Source organism: Geotrypetes seraphini, chromosome 10 (assembly GCF_902459505.1).
Source record: "Geotrypetes seraphini chromosome 10, aGeoSer1.1, whole genome shotgun sequence".
In the NCBI taxonomy this organism is placed as follows: domain Eukaryota; kingdom Metazoa; phylum Chordata; class Amphibia; order Gymnophiona; family Dermophiidae; genus Geotrypetes; species Geotrypetes seraphini.
In genome coordinates this window covers 52,390,924-52,411,309 of record NC_047093.1, presented here as the reverse complement: position 1 = coordinate 52,411,309, position 20,386 = coordinate 52,390,924, and the positions used below count along the sequence as shown (strand labels likewise).

The 20,386-nt window shown below is 44.5% G+C and overlaps 1 protein-coding gene across 1 annotated transcript in view; it reads right to left on the bottom strand.

Moving 5' to 3' along the window:
- ASS1 (argininosuccinate synthase 1) overlaps window positions 1-20,386 on the bottom strand; it is a 159,985-nt gene that overhangs the window by 108,674 nt on the left and 30,925 nt on the right. Inside the window, exon 5 of the mRNA XM_033961694.1 lies at window positions 4,242-4,298. Coding sequence (XP_033817585.1) covers window positions 4,242-4,298 — 57 coding nt within the window. The remainder of the gene's footprint in view (window positions 1-4,241; window positions 4,299-20,386) is intronic.

The window sequence follows — 20,386 nt, the reverse complement described above, 5'->3', positions numbered from 1 at the left end:
CAAGCAATTCTTCGCCCCTTGAATGTAGACAGCTTTGAAGAAGGTGTTGTGGCGGATTGCCCAGTCCCAAACCTTCAGAGCTTCTTGACAAAGGGAGGCAGATCCCATCCCTCCTTGTTTGTTGACATAATACGACTTAGTTGTCCATCCGGATGAGGACTACCTGGTTGCGAAGATGTTGAAAAGCGTTGAGAGCCTTGAAAATCGCTCTGATTTCCAACAGATTTATGTGACATTGACTATCCGAACTGGTCCAGTGGCCTTGAGTACGGAGACCATTGAGATGAACGCCCCAAGCGTAGGTCGAAGAGTCTGTCATGAAGACCTTTTGATGAGGGGGTGTTTGAAAAAGTAAGCCTCTGGAAAGATTGGAAGAGAGCATCCACCAACTGAGAGACTTCTTCAAGGAAGGAGTGACTGAAATGTGTTGAGAAGGAGGGTCGCAAACTTGCGTCCACTGAGGAATTCTGAGGTGAAGTCTGGCAAAAGGAGTAACGTGTACTGTGGAGGCCATGTGACCCATCATGTGTCTCGCTGAGATGGAAGAGCGGGAAGACACTGTGTGACAGAGTTGTAGAAGAGCCTCCAGATGTTGTTGTGGAAGGAATGCTCTGAGTTGAACAGTGTCCAGAATAGCTCCAATAAATTGTAGAATCCCAAACTTTGTAGGAACCAGGTAGTCCACTGGGTCGTTACAATAACCCCTTGAGATGTGGAATCTTTGATGAGCCAGTTGTCGAGGTAGGGAAATACCTGAAGACCATGGTTCCGGAGAGCTGCCGCTACCACTACCAGGCACTTGGTGAACACTCTGGGAGACGAGGCCAGGCCGAAGGGTAGTACTCTGTATTGAAAATGCAGATTCCCCACCTGAAATCTGAGGTATTGATGGGAGGCCGGATGGAGATATGAGTTTAGGCCTCCTTGAGATCCGGAGAGCATAACCAGTCGTTCTGCTTGAGAAGGGGATAAAGAGATGCCAGAGACAATATTCAAAACTTTTGTTTGACTAAAAATTTGTTGAGAGCCCTGAGATCCAGAATGGGTCGCAGATTGCCCGTCTTCTTCGGAACAAGGAAGTAACGGGAGTAAAACCCCCTGTTCTGCTGTTCCAAGGGAACTGGTTCGATGGCATGGAGAGAAAGCAGAGCTTGAGTTTCCTGAAGGAGAAGGGCGGTCTGGGATGGATTGGAAGGATACTCTCTGATGGAACCTGAGTGAAATGAAGAGAGTATCCTTCCTTGATGATGGTAAGCACCCAGAGGACGGATGTAATTATTGTCCATCAGTTGTAAAAATGACGGAGACAACCTCTTATAGGGGGAAAAGGAGACAGAGACAGAACGGTGGAGGTTATGCTCTGTTGTAAACAGTCAAAAAGGCTGAGAAGCCTTAGGTGCAGCAGAAGGTTGGGGTTTCTGTTGCTTCTGAGGTTGTTATTTTTTCAGAGGAGGGCGAGTATAAGGAGCCGGCTTTGGATCAAGACGCCTTTGATAGATAAGAGCAGGGCATGCAGGCTTGGCAGGAGCTGGCTTTGGTTTAGGTCTGACTATAGAAGGAAATGATTTTTCATGGTCAGATAATTTCTTGGTGGCTGCCTCGATGGATTCATCAAAGAGGTCGTTGCCCTCACAATGAATGTTAGCTAAGCGGTCTTGAAGGTTAGAGTCCATGTCAATGGTACAAAGCCAGGCAAGACGATGCATAGCTATAGAGCAAGCAGCCGCTCGGGCAGACAACTCGAAGGCATCATAAGATGACTGGAGGAGATGCAGACGTAATTGAGAGAAAGAAGCAATGACTTCCTGAAACTCAAAATTTATTTGGTTATCCAAATAATCCAAAAACTTAGGTAGAAGAGAAAGAAGAAATTCAAAGTAAGTGATGAAATAAAAATTATAATTGAGGACTTTAGAGGACATCATAGCATTCTGGTAGATGCGACTTCCGAATTTGTCCATAGTTTTCCCCTCCCTTCCAGGAGGAACTGTGGCATAAACCTTGGAAGGATGAGACCTCTTCAAGGAGGATTCAACAAACAGGGATTGATGAGATAACTGTGAGTTGTCAAACCCTTTGCGATGCACAGTTTTATACCTAGAGTCCAATTTTCCTGGAACAGCTGGTATGGAAAAAGGTGTTTCCATGCATCGACCAAAAGTCTGATTCAAAAGCTTATGAAGTGGAAGCTTAAGACACTCTGCCAGAGGTTGGGGAAGATGCATGACTTCTAGATACTCCTTAGAATACTTGGAGCCAGTATCCAATTGAATATCCAAGTCTACAGCCATCTGTCGCAAGAAAGACGAGAAAGATAGCTGATCTGCCAATGCTTTGCCTGGAGAAGGACTCGAGGACGTTGAGGCAGCCTGTGTCGAAGAAAAAACTTCGGCAGGGAAAAAGGCATCAAAGAAACCTGGTGACTTGGACGAGGCAATCGAGACAGGAATATCCTCGAGGTCCGGCATCGGAGATCTCAAACAAGGAGTCGGTGGTCTGGTCGAGATTGGAGTAGATCGAGGCTTTGAGGAAGATGGTCTGTCATGAGAAGAACAACAATGCCTTGAAGGATGCCTTGATGAAGGCCTCGAATGTGGGTGAGAACTGTGTCTGGAACCAGATCTCGAGGATCGATGAGATTTCGCCTCAGAGACGTAGGCAGCCGATGTATGAATAGGACTAGAGGCTGTAGCTTGAAGCTCCAGAGGCTTGGTAGAGGAACCTCGATGCACTCTCAAAGACTCTGCTCCTTGTTTAGAGTGTGAGGATTCTCGTCGAGGCACTCACAAAGAATCTGATCCTTGCTTTTCGTGCTTGGATGGCAGACCAGACACTCGCAGAGACTCTGCTCCCTGCAAAGAGTGTGTAAGTTCAGACTGGGGCAAAGGAAGCAGCTCGACCTCGCGGGAGTCTGCTGAATGCCCAGGCTGGATAAGAGGAAGCAGTTTGGGTCCCATGTTAGTAAGGAACTGAATAAACTGCTTCTCTAACATGGTCTGGAAAGAAGCCGGCAAGGATGGATCCGTGTCTGAAACCAGACCACCTGCTTTGGCTGGAGGTTCCTTCAAGGTAGGAGTCTTGGACACTTTAATCACCACCGGCGGAACCGACTGCTGAGCTATCTGACCTGAGGAAACAGGAGAAGATATAGCAGATGATGTCGAAGCAAGAGCCGCTGTAAACGACGAAGGTCTGAAGAGGCTCGAGGTGAAAGCAGTAGGCGCAGAAGGAGCCTCGATGGAAGTCGAGGCTGAAGACGCCTTCGAAGTTGAGGGATCAGTAGGAGACTCCATCTCGAAAAGCTTGTCCACCAGAATGCAACGACGCTTAAAAGCACGAGGCTGAAGTGTTTGGCAAGGCAGGCATGACCTAGGATGATGTTTCGTCCCAAGGCACTTGAGGCAGCGTCCGTGAGGGTCCGTAAGAGAGATCGCGCGCTGACACTTGCCACACCTCTTGAAGCCCATAGCAGGCCGGGACATAGACGGAAAATTAGCCGCCACAAAGTCGAAGCCCTCGGGCTGTGGCCGAGCGGCCTGTCCTGGAAAACGAACGGAAGAAATTTTTTTTTTTTTTTTAAATAAAAGAAAACAGCGATTCGTGAAGAAAAAACAAACCGCGGTTGAGAGAAGGCACAAAGTGAACGAAGTTAAACGCAGAGAGTCAAAGACGGACTTCTTGACTCCGCGGAAAACTGAGAACTGAAGAGACACGCCCTGAGCTAGGCGGGAAGGCACTCGTGCATGCGCGGTGTGGGCGACTCGAAACTTCGAGTTTCTTCAAGCAAGTCTGCTTGCGAGGCGTCCGCATCCAGGCTCCGTCGGTGACGTCACCAATATGTGAGAATACTTGCCTGCTTGTCCTGGGATAATAAGAGGTACATATTAGATATTAAGAAGTACTTTGCTAAGGATTAGTTGGAATTGCAGGAGGTGTTTGGAACATGTTTGTTGTGTTATACTGGTTTTATGTATTTTTTTGAAGAGTAGTGTTTTTTTGTTTTCTTATTTTTATATATATATAAAAATGTAATTCCTTTTCTATCCCGTTCTCACCAAAGAGCTCAGTATATATACACTGTATATATATATATATATATATACACTGTATATATTGTTTATAAATAAACTGCAGTCTCCCTGTTATTCTATTATTCTAGTGCTGAGAATGAACATCAATCTGCCCCCTCCCTACACACAGTTCTGCTATTGTACCTCAATCCCACCCTGCAGCAGTTTTACCTTAATCTTTGGATGTAAAGCATAGCAGGTCAGTTCAAATCGGATCTGGTCATTGCCCTAAAACAGAAACAGAAAAGGCAGTTAGTAGCACAGCCAGATGTGCAAACATAGGCAGCAGGGATTGTGCAGAGACAGGCTAGGAGCAATAATGGCATATCTAGGGCTTCCCTTTACATCAGGGCTACTCGATTCTAGACCTCGAGGTCCACACGCAGGCCAGGTTTTCAGGATACCCACGACAAATATGCATACTGGCATGCAAATCTCTCTCATGCTTATCATTGTGGGTATCTTAAAAACCTGGCTTGACTTTGGCCCTTGAGGAACGGAATTAAGTAGCCCTGCTTTACATCATGCTTGGAAATATTTTCCTTGTGCAGAAGTTGTCTGCAGCTTCACTGCTGGTTTCTGCCAGAGGTCTCACAACTATGACACTTGTTTATGTTTATTAAAATTTTTGATATACCACTCTACCATCACCTAATCTAAATGGTTCACAATATTAAAACAATTTTAAAAGAGAGGAAATGAACTCCATTAATGTACAGGAAGATCTATCTATTCATATAAGAATACACACATACTCCAAACATGCAATATCACTAACTCCTAACACAAAACATAGGGAATGTCTCCACACACAGTAGACCAAGTCAAACAAACTATGGTATAGAGGGGGGAGAGGTTTACGAGAAATGCTCAGGAAGATGGATTCTGCATCCCCAGATATACAGAGGATTTCCCCCCTTCCTGGTGACACCAATGAAAACACTATAGGCTACATTCACTAAGGACACCGATCGTGTCCAGAACACTTTGCAATCCCGACCCAATTCACTAATCTTACTCCCAATCCGATCCACGCATGCATATGAGGGGGAATGGCATGCAAATGTAGGAAGGCAGCGATTCACTAAAAAATTTCAGGAACACCGACTGGGCTGGCCAATCAAAAAATAAGTGACTGCTGAGTTCCAGTCACTCACGTCCTTTCCGACAGCCCTGCTCTCTGCCCCCACTCTCCTCTTGCCACCCTGCTCTCTGTCCCAACTCTCCTGCCCTTCCCGCAGTGCGAGCCCATGGTTTTAACCCGTGGGTTAAAACTACAGGCTTATTAAGTAAAAAAAAAAAAAGTTTCAAGCTCTGTAAGCATGCGCAGACCATCTACAGGCAAAGAAGATGATCTGCGCATGCGTCGGGATCGTTCTTCAGTGATCTGTGCAATCAGTTGGGGGCGTGACTCTGATCGCCCCCATTTGCATGAGGACATGGCATGAATCGGGCAGCCAGCAACCTCACGAATCAGATTGCTAACAGATCGGATCCGTGAGGTTAGTGACCTAGCCCTATTTTCTTAGCCTTTTCTAATCTAAATCTAATTTAATCTATAATGTGTGAATCGCTCTAAGCCTAAATAGATTCAAGGCGAAGTACAATTCAAGTGATAAGCAAAAGAATAAGAATTAAGGAGTAAGTAGACAGTAGAAGGAGGAGAGGGAGAGTCTTTTACAGGAAGGAATAGAGTGGACTTTAGAACTACAGTTTACATTGGATGAGAATACGGTTTTTTCCTAGGACAAGCAGGATGAGTCAGCCACATATGGGTGTTGTCCCAACAGCTCCCAATTTGCGAATAAGCTCTCCAATAGCTCAGAGAGATTTTTTTTTTTTTTTTCTCTGAGCACGTGCAGTGCCCGGGCCCCACTGGGCATGCCCGAGCCCTACCCATTTCCCCCTGCTTCCCCCTAATCCCCAGTCTTTAGTTTCCGCCCGTTCCCATCGGTCGGATTTTTCCACAGCTCTCCATTTTTCTACAATCAAAACTTGTTCTACTTACCATCTTGAAGATGCCAATAGGGGACATCTGCGATGCAGCCACTTGGTCCTCCATGCACACCTTCACCAAGCACTACTGCCTCGACATAGCATTCCACGCTCCAAATGCATTCGGCCGAGCAGTCTTGGAAGTGGCTCTTCCCTCCCGGGAGGGACAGCAACCACTAGCACAGCCTTGACAAACACTGATCAAGTAGGGTGTTATAAATATCGACAAACACTGATCAAGTAGGGTGTTATAGATATTGATTAAGTAGGTCTTCCAGCACTCCTGCCTAGACTGAATGTGGAATAGGCAAGTATGAATTCTCACATGCAAGTATGAATTGTCACTGTTGACCAGTTGGTTTCTCACTGTTCATTGATTGTCATTGACCAGTTTCACTGTTCTGTGAGTTAAGTAGGTCTTCCAGCAATCCTGTCTAGTCTGGATGTGGAATAGCCAAGTATGAATTCTCATATGCCAGTACGAATTGTCACTGTTGACCAGTTACGAATTGTCACTGTTGACCAGTTGGTTTTCTCACTGTTCATCGATTGACATTGACCAGTTTCGCTGTTCTGTGAGTTAAGTAGGTCTTCCAGCACTCCTGTCTAGACTGAATGTGGAATAGGCAAGTATGAATTCTCACATGCAAGTACGAATGGTCATGTTGACCAGTTGGTTTCTCACTGTTCATTGATTGTCATTGACCAGTTCACTGTTCTGTGAGTATTATTGCTCAGTTAACACAGCACTTTATCTAAAACCTTGTTTCCACAACTTCACCTGCTTTGCCTGATTACCCTGCCCGGCTCGGCCTCCACAGCCAGGCGAGGGATGCACAAAGCGCTAAGGCGCAGGTCCAGTCGGTACATCCCTCGGCTAGGGAGTCACCCATATGTGGCTGACTCATCCTGCTTGTCCTAGGAGAAAGTGTAGTTACTTACCTGTAACGTAGGTTCTCCGTGGACAGCAGGATAGTCAGCCACACAACCCACCCGCCTCCCCATACAGCCGACCCGGCCACAGCTAGGAACATCCTGGGGATTAGGGGGAAGAAGGGGGAAATGGGTAGGGCTCGGGCATGCCCAGTGGGGCCCGGGCACTGCACGTGCTCAGAGAAAAAAAAAAAAAAAAATCTCTCTGAGCTATTGGAGAGCTTATCCACAAATTGGGAGCTGTTGGGACAACACCCATATGTGGCTGACTATCCTGCTGTCCACGGAGAACCTATGTTACAGGTAAGTAACTACACTTTCTTTGATTTACAACAGCTATTGATTGTCAATGGAGTGTATTGTCTCAAAGAGAAGAGTCTTTATTTTCTTTTGAAAACTGAGATAACAGGGTTCCGTTTTGATGGTTATCAGGAGGCTGTTCCAGATCTTTGCGCCGAAGTAAGTGATAATTGTGTTAAATACGCGCTTGTACTTAATTCCTTTTGGAGAGGGGAGGATCAAAAGAAGTTTCTTGATGTTTCTGGTTGAATTGGACCAAGGGTTGATGAAAAGGTATGAGAGAGGTTCTGCTGAGTTTGCCTATAAAATGTGGTATATTATGCATGATATTTTGAATATTATATAGAAGGGGACAATTCAGTGTGGCCAGTTCTGTGCAGCCATTTCAGCACGGTCAGTTCATTGCCACCAGTTCAGCATGGGACTTTTAAATCACTAATACAAACACAAAACTGTTGAAAAACACTATAGGAATGGACAAGCCAATATGTTACGCTGTTAACAAAAGTGGAGAAAAAAGCCTTAGAAATAATCGCAGAAATACAACAGCATAAAAGCCGATTTCATCAAAAGCTGCTTAAATCAAGTCACAGGCACAAAAAAAATCTCCACTAATAATTCAAAGTTCATCTTGCAGTGTACATAGGCAGTTCGTAACCTATAGTAAAGGGCACAGTGAGGAAATTATCTGAACAGCTCCAGAAAATCTTCAACACAGTCATCAAATGTTGCTCCTGGTAAAAACACAACGCTACATCCAGGAAAAGAACCCTTTTACAGAAATTTCCGTTTCGCTAGTCAGTCAACTTGGCTTCCTCAGGGGAATGATCACATTACATCTCCTGTGCTAACAACTATCTTCATGATGCCTGCTCATATAGGAATGCCATGGGAAAGAGTACTTCCAATCAGTGAATCAAAATAACTTCCGGGTCACAAAAATCAAAACAGCAGTAATCGCTCAAAAACAGAAATAATTGCAAAAATATTTTCAGCAGAATGCATTCCACTCTATCCAGGCATTTAACCCATGAGGCCATACTGCATTAAAAGAAAAAAATAAGATGTTGCTCAGTTTGCCAAAATTTGGTTTTCAAATCTCTTTGACGACTGGAAACAAAAACTGTTATTCCTGCATACTTGGGACTCCCATCTGCAATCTTTGCCTCCTAGAGGACGCAGTCTGTTATTAAACAATTTAGAATAGTATTCCATGGTAGCTTCTCTTGTGTATTAGCTGAAGGGGGTATGTGGCTCATGAGGTTTTGGTACGGTGGGCTGAGGGAGGGGAGTAGTCTGGGTAGGGGGTTCTGTTTAGTGTTGGTTTGCTGCTGTATTAGTCAGAGTGTGCTTTCTTTTTGCTTGTGATGCCTTAATAAAAACAGATTTCAACATAAAACTAGAGATTGCAAAACCACACACTTAAGATCCTGGAACTTATAGAAACATGATGGCAGATAAAGGCCAAATGGCCCATCTAGTCTGCCCATCCGCAGTAACCATTATCTCTTTCTCTCTCAGAGATCCCACATGTCTATCCCAGGCCCTCTTGAATTCAGACAGTCTCTATCTCCACCACCTCTTCCTGTAAAAAAGTATTTCCTTAGATTACTCTTGAGCCTATCACATATTAACTTCATCCTATGCCCTCTCATTGCAGAGTTTCCTTTCAAATGAAAGAGACTCAACTCATGCGCATTTACATTATGTAGGTATTTAAACGTCTATCATATCTCCCCTCTTCCGCCTTTCCTCCAAAGTATACAGATTGAGATCTTTAAGTTTGTCCCCATACGCCTTACGACGAAGACCACGCACCATTTTAGTAGCTTCCTCTGGACTGACTCCATCCTTTTTATATCTTTTTGAAGGTGCAGTCTCCAAAATTGTACACAATATTCTAAATGAGGTCTCACCAAAGTCTTATACAGTGGCATCAATACTTTCTTTTTCCTACTGGCCATACCTCTCTCTCCCTATGCACCCTAGCATCCTTCTAGCTTTCGCCATCACCTTTTCAACATTAAGTTCTTCACCCCTAAATTGTGCCGTTCCTTTTGCAACCCAAATGCATGACCTTGCATTTCTTAGCATTAAATTTTAGCTGCCAAATTTCAGACCATTCTTCAAGCTTCGCCAGGTCTTTCTTCATATTATTCACACCATCCGACGTATCTACTCTATTGCAGATTTTGGTATCATCCTTCAGCAATATCGTTTATCAATATTGTACTTATGCTCTGATAAACAGATTTTCAGTGCTCTGGAAGTCTGAACGATATACATATAATGGCAAGGACAATGCCCATGAAAATAATTGTTAGCATAGGAGATGTAATGTGATCATTCCCTTGAGGAACCCAGCCAGGTTGACTGGAGAAACAGAAATTTCCGTAAAAGGGCTCTTCAGTGGGGGAAGGGCTCTTCAGTGGGGGAGGGCTAATGAAAACTTGGCAAATTAGGACAGCCCCATAGTGATACCTGCTTAACTTTTTGCCAGGCACTGCCTACTCCTAACAATGGCGGAGCTGTTTGGACCTAGCCTCTGTAGGTAAATTAGGACAGCACAGGTCTCCGACTGCCCTCCATGCTTCTACAATTGTGTGCACCTTGATGGAGCAGATTAGACTGTTGCAAAATGCAAGCAGCTTCTCACGAACCAGATTCTGAAAACATGCAACCTTACACTTATTCTAGCTCATTTGTATTGTAAAGTCTCAATTCCGTGTCTATGTGGGGAAAAAATGCTTAGAAGATCTGGTTCAAATATTCTTTTACTATATCTTTCCTTTATATGAACCTCACTGTCCCTCATCATACTCAGTATTAGCCCTGTGCCATCAGTAGCCTCTGATTCTCATAATTTATTATTCATCCGTCTTGCTCACCACGATGAAACGGCCACAATGAAATGACTGTGGTGAACTGGGAATGCTGAAACGACCGCACTGAATTGGCAGCTCTGAAATGGCTGTGGTGAATCATCCTAGACCCCAAAATATATACAGTAAACCCCCTGCGAATTCGCGGTATTTTCCGACCGCCTCTTCCTGGTACTAAAGTCATGGTTACACCAATCAGGGGCTGCTTTGACACGCTATCTGGCATATCAAAGCAGCTCCTGATTGGTGTAACCATGACTTTAGTACCAGGAAGAGGCGGTCTGAAAATGTGCCCGGCTTCGTAAGTACAATTTAAGCACCTGCCAGTGCCCCAGCTACCCTCTCCTGCCTTCGATCAGCTGAAAAACCATATTCGCATTTTTTTTTAATTTGTGGGTATTCCTGGAATGGAACCCCCATGAATTTCAGGGGAGTACTGTATCCAGGAAAGAATTTCATCTCAGGTTAAACAGATGTAAAGCTTCCTAATCCCAACACCCACTACTGTACGCAGCGCTGGACATTAAACATGTAAGAGACAATTCCTGCTCAACTTAAGGTCTAATTAAAACAGACAAACAGGACAAATAGGGATTAGGGAATTTCTCACAGAGGGAATGATAAAACAGACATGGGTACTTTTTCACGTGAATAATGGCCTGAACAGCCTCTTCTTTCCCCAAAAGCAAGAGGGAGAGAAATGTGGTCTCTCTAATTAGTCTTTTTTTTTTTTTTTTTTTTTACGATGGGTAGAGAAGATATCAGCAGAGACCTGAAGATTCTGTTTCAGAAGTTTCCTCAATGTTTTCCATACCAGTATCTCTCAAGCTAGCCCTGGATCCCCTCCTAATATGTACATTGAGCACGTTACAGGGCTTCAAAGAAAGTTTGGATAGGTTCCTGGAGGACAAAGGGATTGAGGGGTACAGATAGAAGTAGAGGTAGGTTATAGGGATAGGAGTAGAGGTAGGTTAAAGAAATAGTCAGGGACCACTGCTCAGGCAATAGGCCTGATGGGCCGCCGCGGGAGCGGACCGCTGGGCGAGATGGACCTCTGGTCTGACTCAGCGGAGGCAACTTCTTATGTTCTTATGCATGAGATCCATTTGCACAATTTGCCTTATATGCATGAAAATCTACCTCATGCATATTCATAAAGGACGCCCTTAAAACCAGACTGACTAAGGGGAGCACCAGGAACTGCTTGAGAAATATTATCTTTAAGCAACCTCCGAGACAGTGACAAGGCCTCTATGAAGGTAACAGTTAATGCAGCAGGCAATAATACTGTGTTTAATAGTAGCAAGAGTCGAATACAAAGACTTATATCAGAAGCATGGTCTCAATAATGATTTTAAGAAGCCACTTCCATAAGCTGGCACGATGCAGGAAAGCATTGCTCCCTCTTCCCAGGGCTCCTCTTTTCTTTCCTCCCCCCTCCCCCAACAGACAGCACAACTAACAGCATTCTAACATTCCCAGAACTTTCACTCTGTCAAGACCCAAATCCGTACAGCAGAGCGTGTGCTAATAATAATTAGCTAATTAGAGCTGATTGCTGCTAATACAGTGATATGATCCACTTAGCAATTACATGTCACCACACTGTATGCAACACTTAAACCTTCCTTCATACAAGTGAGTGGAAAAGTAGTCTGATGAAGAGCTCTAATCCAACACAAATCCAAACCAAAGACCCCTCTCCCAAAATGCAGCAAGACCTGGAGGTGATCATATCTGATGATCTTAAAGTGGGCAAACAGGTAGATGGATGCTTGGGTGCACGGGGAAAGGGGTGGCCAATAGGAAAAAGGAGGCGATGATACTCTGTATAAGTCTCTGGTGAGAATTCATTTAGCGTACTGTGTACAGTTCTGGAGACTGCATTTTCAAAAAGATAAAAACAGGATGGATTTAGTCCTGAGGGCAGCTCCTAAAAATGATCAATGTTCTTCATCACATAGCATGTGGGGACAGACTTAAAAATCTCAATATTTATAGTTTGGAAGAAAGATGGAAGAAGAGAGATATGATAAAGATGTTTACCGTAAATATCTCTGTGGAATAAATGCACTGCAGGCAAGTCTCTTTCAATTGAAAGGGTGCTTTGGAATGAGGAAGCATAGGATGAAGGTGAAATGGATAGAATTAGGAGTAATTTAAGAAAATATTTCTTCATGGAAAAGGTAGTAGATGAATGGAATGGGATCTCAATGAAGGAGGCAGATATGAAGACCAGATCTGAATTTAAGAAAGCACAGGACAAGAACACAGGGTCTCTAAAGGAAAGGAAGGGGTAGTAGATGGGCAGACTGAATAGACCAAATGCATCAAGTTTAATAAAAATGTAATATACCGCTTATCATACTTCTAGGTGGTTTTACATTGTAAAATAATTAAACAAGAAAAATAGTTTAAAAGGGTGACGAACATAAAACTAACAGGACTAACTGAGACAAAAGGGTTGAAGGTAGGAAGTCCATCTTAAAATAGTAAAGCAATCCAAAATATGGGAAATACAAGAAGGGGAATCTTATCTGAAAGCCAGAGCAAGGAGGACTCATGATAAGACGGGAAAGATTAAAGGCATCTTTAAAGACCCCTTCCTCTTTAATGTTCCATATATTTGTATATTTCATTAAAACCAATAAAATATTTTGAACACAAAAAAAAAATAAAAAAAAATTTTAAGCTTTCTAGAGACCTCTTCCTCTTTGTAGAATTAATATACAGGATGAAAACAAAGAAGATACAATCCCTTGCAGAATGAAGATATCTATCTGTACTATGAGGGAGTGCTGAAAAGTTCTCAGCCCAACCAAGAAGGGAATGACGAAACCTATAAGTTATTCAACCTATTCACCCCTAAGTTCAACATACTTGGCACATAGGGGCATATTCCATAAACAGTGTCCCAACTGCAGGCGGCAGTAGGCGTCCCACCACTGTTTAACCAGCCAATCAGGATGCATGTTAAAAAAAAAAAAAACAACCACCCAGAGGTATGCTGCCTACACCGTAGGCATCTGTCACGGTTGAAGGAGATGCGTAGTGACGCTTAAGCTCGCCCAAGGTTAGGCATGGCTGTGGTTTCACCTGGAAGTGGCCTTGGACAAGCTTAAGTGGCCCTATGCATCTCCCTTGGGTCGCAATAGACACCTGAAATGTAGGCCAATACATTTCAAATAGATGCGGCCGCTATGCTGATCATGGCAAAGAAATCTCACTGTCACGATCAGCTGAGCAGCTGCAGCAGGGAACTCGCCGCCCCTCCCCCCATTCCCTCCTGCTACCCCCTCCCCCCCAAAGCATTCACCAGCAGGAGAAACATTGAAACATGATGGCAGATAAAGGCCACATGGCCCATCCAGTCTGCCCATCCGCAGTAACCATTATCACTTCCTCTCTCTAAGAGATCCTCTCTGAGAGGATGCAAATTCCCTCCTGCCAGAACACCTCCCCCCAACCGCAATAGGCAGGAGGGATGGCCAATCCCTCCTACCAGAATAACCCCCTCCCCCCACGACCGACCGACCCCCCCCACCCACCCGGCGACCACCCCTCCACCTACTGACCCCCTACCCGGCGATCCCCCTAAAGAGGAGACCACCCCCCCCAACTCCCCCTCGTACCTTGTAAATAAAAGGTTCAGCCAGAGGGAGGCATACACCTTCTGGCCAGCAGGTCCGCCACTGGAAAATGGCGGGCCTTCCCCTTTCTGGTGCATTCTGGGATGCACCAGGGAAGAGCCTAAGGCCCTGACAGGCTTAGATGCCAAAGACCAGCCAGAGTCTTAGGCCTCCTTCCCAGTGCATTCTGGGATGCACTGAGAGGGGCCTAAGACTCCAATTGGCCAGATACTTAAAACCTTCTGGTGTCTGACTTCGCAGGGAGATTTCAGGGATACCCTGCCACTGTGTTTGCCGATGAGCTGATTGCAGCAGAGAGATTCCCTTGCCGTGATCAGCTCAGTGGTAACGCGATTCTCTAACCGGCGCCTGTGACATAGACACCAGTTAGAGAATCAGGGGGGTTAGGCGTCTGTCCGTCAGGACAGATGCAATTCTGTATAGGACGCCTGTGTGCGATTCTCAAAAGCTGCTTAAGCGGCTGCTGAGACTGGGTGTCCTATACAGAATCCAGCCCATAGTGTCTGAAGTTTCTGTAATCCTTCCAAAAAATACTCTGATGTATGGTCACTGAAATAATGCTCCACTGCTGCAATCACCTCCAAATCACTCGAAAATTGGTTACCCTTTCAAACTCTTTTTAAGGGTTGGAAACAGAAAATAGTCAGGTGGTGCAATAGGGTGGATGGTCTATGCACTGAAACCCCTAACTGCGTCACAACATCCATCGTTTTGACAGTCTTGTGAGCAGGTGCAGTCTTGCAAAAAGAGAACTCCTTTCCGCAGCTTCCCTCTCCTTTTTTCTTTCAAATGCCTCCTTTAATCGGCGTAGCAAGTTATAGTAGTATTCTGCATTAATTGTTTAACCTCTTGGAAGATAGCCATTACAGCACCTTCCTGATCCCAAAATACTGTGTTAAACTCACTATACAAGGGAACTTTAATAATAGAAGATGATATATAGTGTCTCAGCTTTCATTAATCACACCAGTAGCGTTCTATACGCTGGACGGAGGAGTTTTCTTTCCCGTACCTCTCCTGAAGAAGCCAAAGGGTGAAACCTAGGTTGGGAGGGGTTGGTGAAAATGTATTAGTTCAGCTTTGGTGATTAAGGAAGTGCCTGGAGCAGTTTTGATGGCCATATTACCACCATATACCAAGATAAGTTGTTTTTGTTTCCTAATCAGGAGCTATTGGTGTTGCTAGAACATATGTTCTATGGTTATTGGTGGGAGAGACTGTGAACACGCTATGATGGTCTCTATACACAGCTACTCCGTGAATTTTCACTAGGTTATAGTTGAGCGTTCACTATCCAGCACAAATGAAATTGTGAAGTGATTATTTATATATTCATAAATTAAGATATTTCAAGGTGATTAATGAAAGCTGACCCAAAATACTGTGGCCATGACCTTTCCTGCTGACTTTTGGATCTTGAATTTCCTTGGCCTTGGAGAATCTGAGTGCTGCCACTGCATGGACTGTTTTTCCTCAAGATCATAGTGGTGTAACCATGTTTCATCAATAATAACTAGTTGTTCCAAAATGTAGGTACCAGCTTGCTGAAAATACTGCAAAATCAACTTGGAAGTGTCCACTCGATGTCATTTCTCATCAGCATTCAAACATTTGGGTATCCACTTGGCTGACAGCTTCTGCATACTCAGCTGCTTGTGGATTATACACCCAACATGTTCCCTGGATATCTATTGAGTCTCAGCAATTGTTTTAGCTGATATTCACCGATCTGCCAAAATCAGGTCATGGTTAACAATTTCAGGAGTTGATATCATGTGAGGCATCCCAGAACTTGCTGCATCTGTGGTCTCAAAATCTCCACACTGAAAGTTTGCACACCACTTCTTCACTGAGGAGTATGATGGGCATATTTGCTAGAGCAAACATGGTCCCTTTTAAAGGACAAAGTCACCGAGGTGCAAAATCTATATATACCGCATATCAACAAGGGATCCAAGAGGAAAAAGAACAAGGAACCGGTGTGGCTCATTGTAGCGGTGAAGGAAGCGATCAGAGATAAGATGACTTCGTTTAAGGAATGGAAAAGGTCAAAATCATCAAAGCAGGTGCCATAAGGTGGTAAGAGACTACGAGGAAAAAATAGCCAAGCAGACAAAAAAAACATTCAAGCCGTTCTTTCAATATATTAAGGGGAAAAGACCCGCAAAGGAAGCGGTGGGGCTGCTGGACGACCATGGAATAAAGCGAGTGCTAAAGGAGGACAAAGCCATCACCGACAAACTGAACAGTTTTTGCGTCTGTATTTACCGAAGAATATATACACAACATATTGGAAGCCGACAGGCTATATGCAGGAAACAAAGATGGGAAACTGACAGGGTTGATGGTCAGTCTAGAAGAGGTATGCAAGCAGATTGATAGGCTTAAAAACGATAAATCCACGGGACCGGATGGCATCCTCCAAGGGTAATCAAGGAACTGAAAGGGACTATAGCTGACCAAATTGGGAAGGATTCCGGAAGACTGGAAAGTGGTGAATGTTATGCCGATCTTCAAGAAAGATTCGAGAGGCGACCTGGGAAATTACAGACCGGTGAGTCTGACCTCGGTACCGGGAAAGATGATAGAGGCGCTGATAAAGGACCGCATCCTTGATCACCTTGACGGACACAATCTGATGAGGACAAGTCAGCACAGCTTCAGCAAGGGGAGATCTTGCTTGATGAACTTGTTCCACTTCTTCGAGGGAGTAAACAGGCAGATAGACAAGGGTGAGCCAGTCGACATTGTATATCTGGATTTTCAGAAGGCATTTGACAAGGTCCCGCATGAACGACTACTTCGAAAAATTACGAGCCATGGAATCGAGGTTAGGAAACAGAGAGTGTGTGTGTGTGTGGGGGGGGGTGGGGGGGGGGTTAAATGAACAATACTCGGACTGGAAAAGCATCACAAGTGGAGTGCTGCAGGGTTCGGTGCTTGGACCCGTGCTCTTCAACATATTTATAAATGACCTGGAAATTTGGTACGAGCAAGGTGATTAAATTTGCAGATGATACGAAGTTATTCAAAGTAGTGAAGACGCAGAAGGATTGCAAAGACCTGCAATGCGGCATAAACACGCTTGAGAAATATGCTGCGACATGGCAAATGAGGTTTAACGTGTAAGGTGATGCATGTGGTAACAAAAATCTTATACACAAATACAGGATGTCAGGTGCAGTACTCAGTGTACAGTGAGAGATTAGAGAAACTGGGCCTCTTCTCTCTTGAAAAGAGGAGACAGAGGGGACATGATCGAAACATTCAAGATAATGAAGGGAATAGACTTAGTAGATAAAGACAGGTTGTTCACCCTCTTCAAGGTAGAGAGAACGAGAGGGCACTCTCTAAAGATAGATTCTCTCTAAAGATAGAATGTAAGGAAGTTCTTCTTCACCCAGAGAGTGGTAGAAAACTGGAACACTCTTCCGGAAGACTGCTGGGCATGATGGACCACTGATCTGACCCAGCAGCGGCAATTCTTATGTTCTTATGTTAATCACAGGCATCAGAACGGGGGGGGGGGGGCACAGGGGCCATCATGCCCTCTTCAAAAATTGGACTCCCCCACCTACTTCCTCCCTGGCCGCTGTAATTTTAGATCTTCGGGCAGCCAGCAGCAGCAACAAGGTGAGTCTGCTGCCATTGACTGCCCTGGGTGCCTTCATTCTGCAGCATCCCACCTATGCGGGAAGAGGAAGCTGCAGAATGAAGGCTTTCAGGGCAGTCCGACAGCAGCAGGCTCACTTCGGTGCTGCCGCCAGCTGCCCAAAGATTTAAAATTAGTGTCGGGAAGGTAGTAGGTGGGAGAGCTGGGAGCGAGGTCATGCCACAGGATCCCGCTGAGGGGGGGCTGGGGTTGGGGTTGCTGCACTGGCTGGGGGGGTTGGAAAGGCAGGAAAGAACAGATGTTGCATGGGCTGGTGGAGGGAGGTTGGGAAAGCAGGGAAAGAGATGCTGCATGGGTGGGGTGGTGGTAAGGGAGGGAAAGATATGCTGCTGGTGGGAGCGGGAAGAGAAAAAGAGAATTGTTGGACATAGGTGCAAGGAGTGTAAAAGAAAGAGACCTGATATACAAGGGGGAAGGAAGAAAGAGGGAGAATTTTTGGACACGTTAGTGGTGAAGAGGAGGGAGGGAGAAATGACTCAAAGAAGGGAGAGATGTCATATTCTGGAGAAGTGTGATGGAAGGAGAGACAGAGACAGACAGAGAGAGAGAGACAGAGACGTCAGATCACTGGAAGGGGAAAGATACCAGACCAGGAAATGGAATGGAAGGAGGGGAGAGAGATATGCCAGACTGCATGAAGGAGAGGAAAAAGATGCCAGATGTCAGGAAAAGGGGAGGGAAAGGTCAGAGATTTTAGATTATAGGAAGAGGGAGGGAAGGAGAGAGAGATGCCAGACCATGGGGAGGGGAGGGGGAAGACAGAGATGTCAGACCACGGGAGAGAAAGAGAGAGGGAGGAGATGGTGCACAGGGATACAGGGGAAGGGGAGAGAGAGGGAGGAGATGGTACACAGTAATGGGTGTGGCAGAGAAGAGAAATAGAGATGCTTCTTATGGATAGATAGGAAGAGGGGAGAAGATGGAAAGGGAAGATAAGACATGAAAATATAGATAGATTTTAAGAACTGTGTTCTTTCGTTCACTTTCATTATGTTTGGTTGTTGGTTGCTCCAGGATTGATACACTTGTTGCCTGACTGTTTTTGTGTGCTTTGTCTGTACTTATATCCTTGCTATACTGTGTTCTGTTTTTTTTTATGGCATTAAAAAGATATTAAAAAAAAAAAAAAGATAAGATCCTGGAAACACATTTAAGAGCACAGACAGAAGGAAGTGCAACCAGAGATTGGGAAAAGAAGATTAGAAAAATAAAATTACCAGACAACAAAAGTAGGGAATATGATTTTATTTTCAGTTTAGTGATTGAAATGTGTCAGTTTTGAGAATTTATATCTGCTCTATATATTTTGCACTGTTCATGAAGAAATTAATTTCTTTCTATTTCTCTGGTATTGTACTGCATGTAGAATCTGGAATCTTAGGGTTTTGTTTGTGTATATTAATACTTCCCCCCCCCCCACACACACACTCTTTTACAAAACTGTAGCACAGTTTTTAGTATCGGCCGCAGCAGTAACAGCTCCAATGCTTATAGAATTCCTATGAGTGTCTGAGCTTTTACCACCGTGGCTGGCGGTAAAATCCATTCTACGGTTTTAAAAAGTGGGGGGTGGGGTTAGTTTGTGGTCTTGTATTTGCATAGGGGTTATCTGTGTTCTGCATGTGTAACCAAGACCAGGTGTTCTGGTAGGAATGAATGTTGAGAAGATCATGAAGGGCATAGAGAGAGTAGAGAGGGACAGATTCTTCAAACTTTCGAAAAATAAGAGAACAAAAGGGCATTCGGAAAAGTTGAAAGGGGACAGATTCAAAACGAATGCTAGGAAGTTCTTCTTTACCCAACGTGTGGTGGACACCTGGAATGCGCTTCCAGAGGGCGTAATAGGGCAGAGTACGGTCCTGGGGTTCAAGAAAGGAATGGACAATTTCTTGCTGGAAAAAGGGATAGAGGGGTATAGATAGAGGATTACTGCACAGGTCCTGGACCTGTTGGGCCACCGCGTGAGCGGACTGCTGGGCACGATTGACCTCAGGTCTGACCCAGCGGAGGCATTGCTTATGTTCTTATGTTGAGAAGCATACAGTGTGCTTTATGTAGTTTAATTTTGTGGTGAACCATTATGTGTTGTTAATAAGATTATATTGTGTGTGTGTGTGTATGAAAAATGAATGGAAAAAAATATTACAATTAATACTATTATGTGGGTGTGGTCAGGGGCAGAGCTTGGGTGGGATCTGGGTCAGAGCTTTTGCCCACCTCCAAACAAAAAAATGTTCCGCTGCCTATGGTTTGCATCATACATTCATTGATTTCCTTAGGAATTCTGCAGGAATAGGAATTTCATGACGGCTCGAAGTTCCACAATGAAAATTCCACACTTTTTGTTGACATGGTTCAATCAATGATCTGAAACAATGTCAAAACATAACATTATGATTCTGCAAATTGACATTTTGCAAAATAAAGTAACACTCTTTTAAACTGTAGTGGGAAAATAACACTCAGAATTTAGGAAATTGGTTGGGCTGAGAATTTTTCAGCACCCCCTTGTATCAGGCAGACTCACAAGAACAGGTGTCTTTGGCTGTTTTCCCTTTTTGGGACCCAGTAACTTTCTCCTGCTAGGCTGGTCTTCCAGTTAGATCAAATCAGCCCCTGCTAAGGCTCTGCTTTTAAACATTGGGTACACACTGCTGAAATTGTCTTAAGTTTGAAAGGCAATTAAGACATTTATCTCTGAATGCCATGGATGTGAGATGGCTGCAATTCTGCTATGCAGGGACTTGTGGGTGCTGCCTCTGAAGCACACCTGGTCCTGGTCAATGTTGGACACAGGACCTGACTCTAGGTCTTCTGGATATCAATATGCAGTATAGTGTTACTACTGAGTCACTGACTTCTTAAAGTTTATAAGTACAGTGG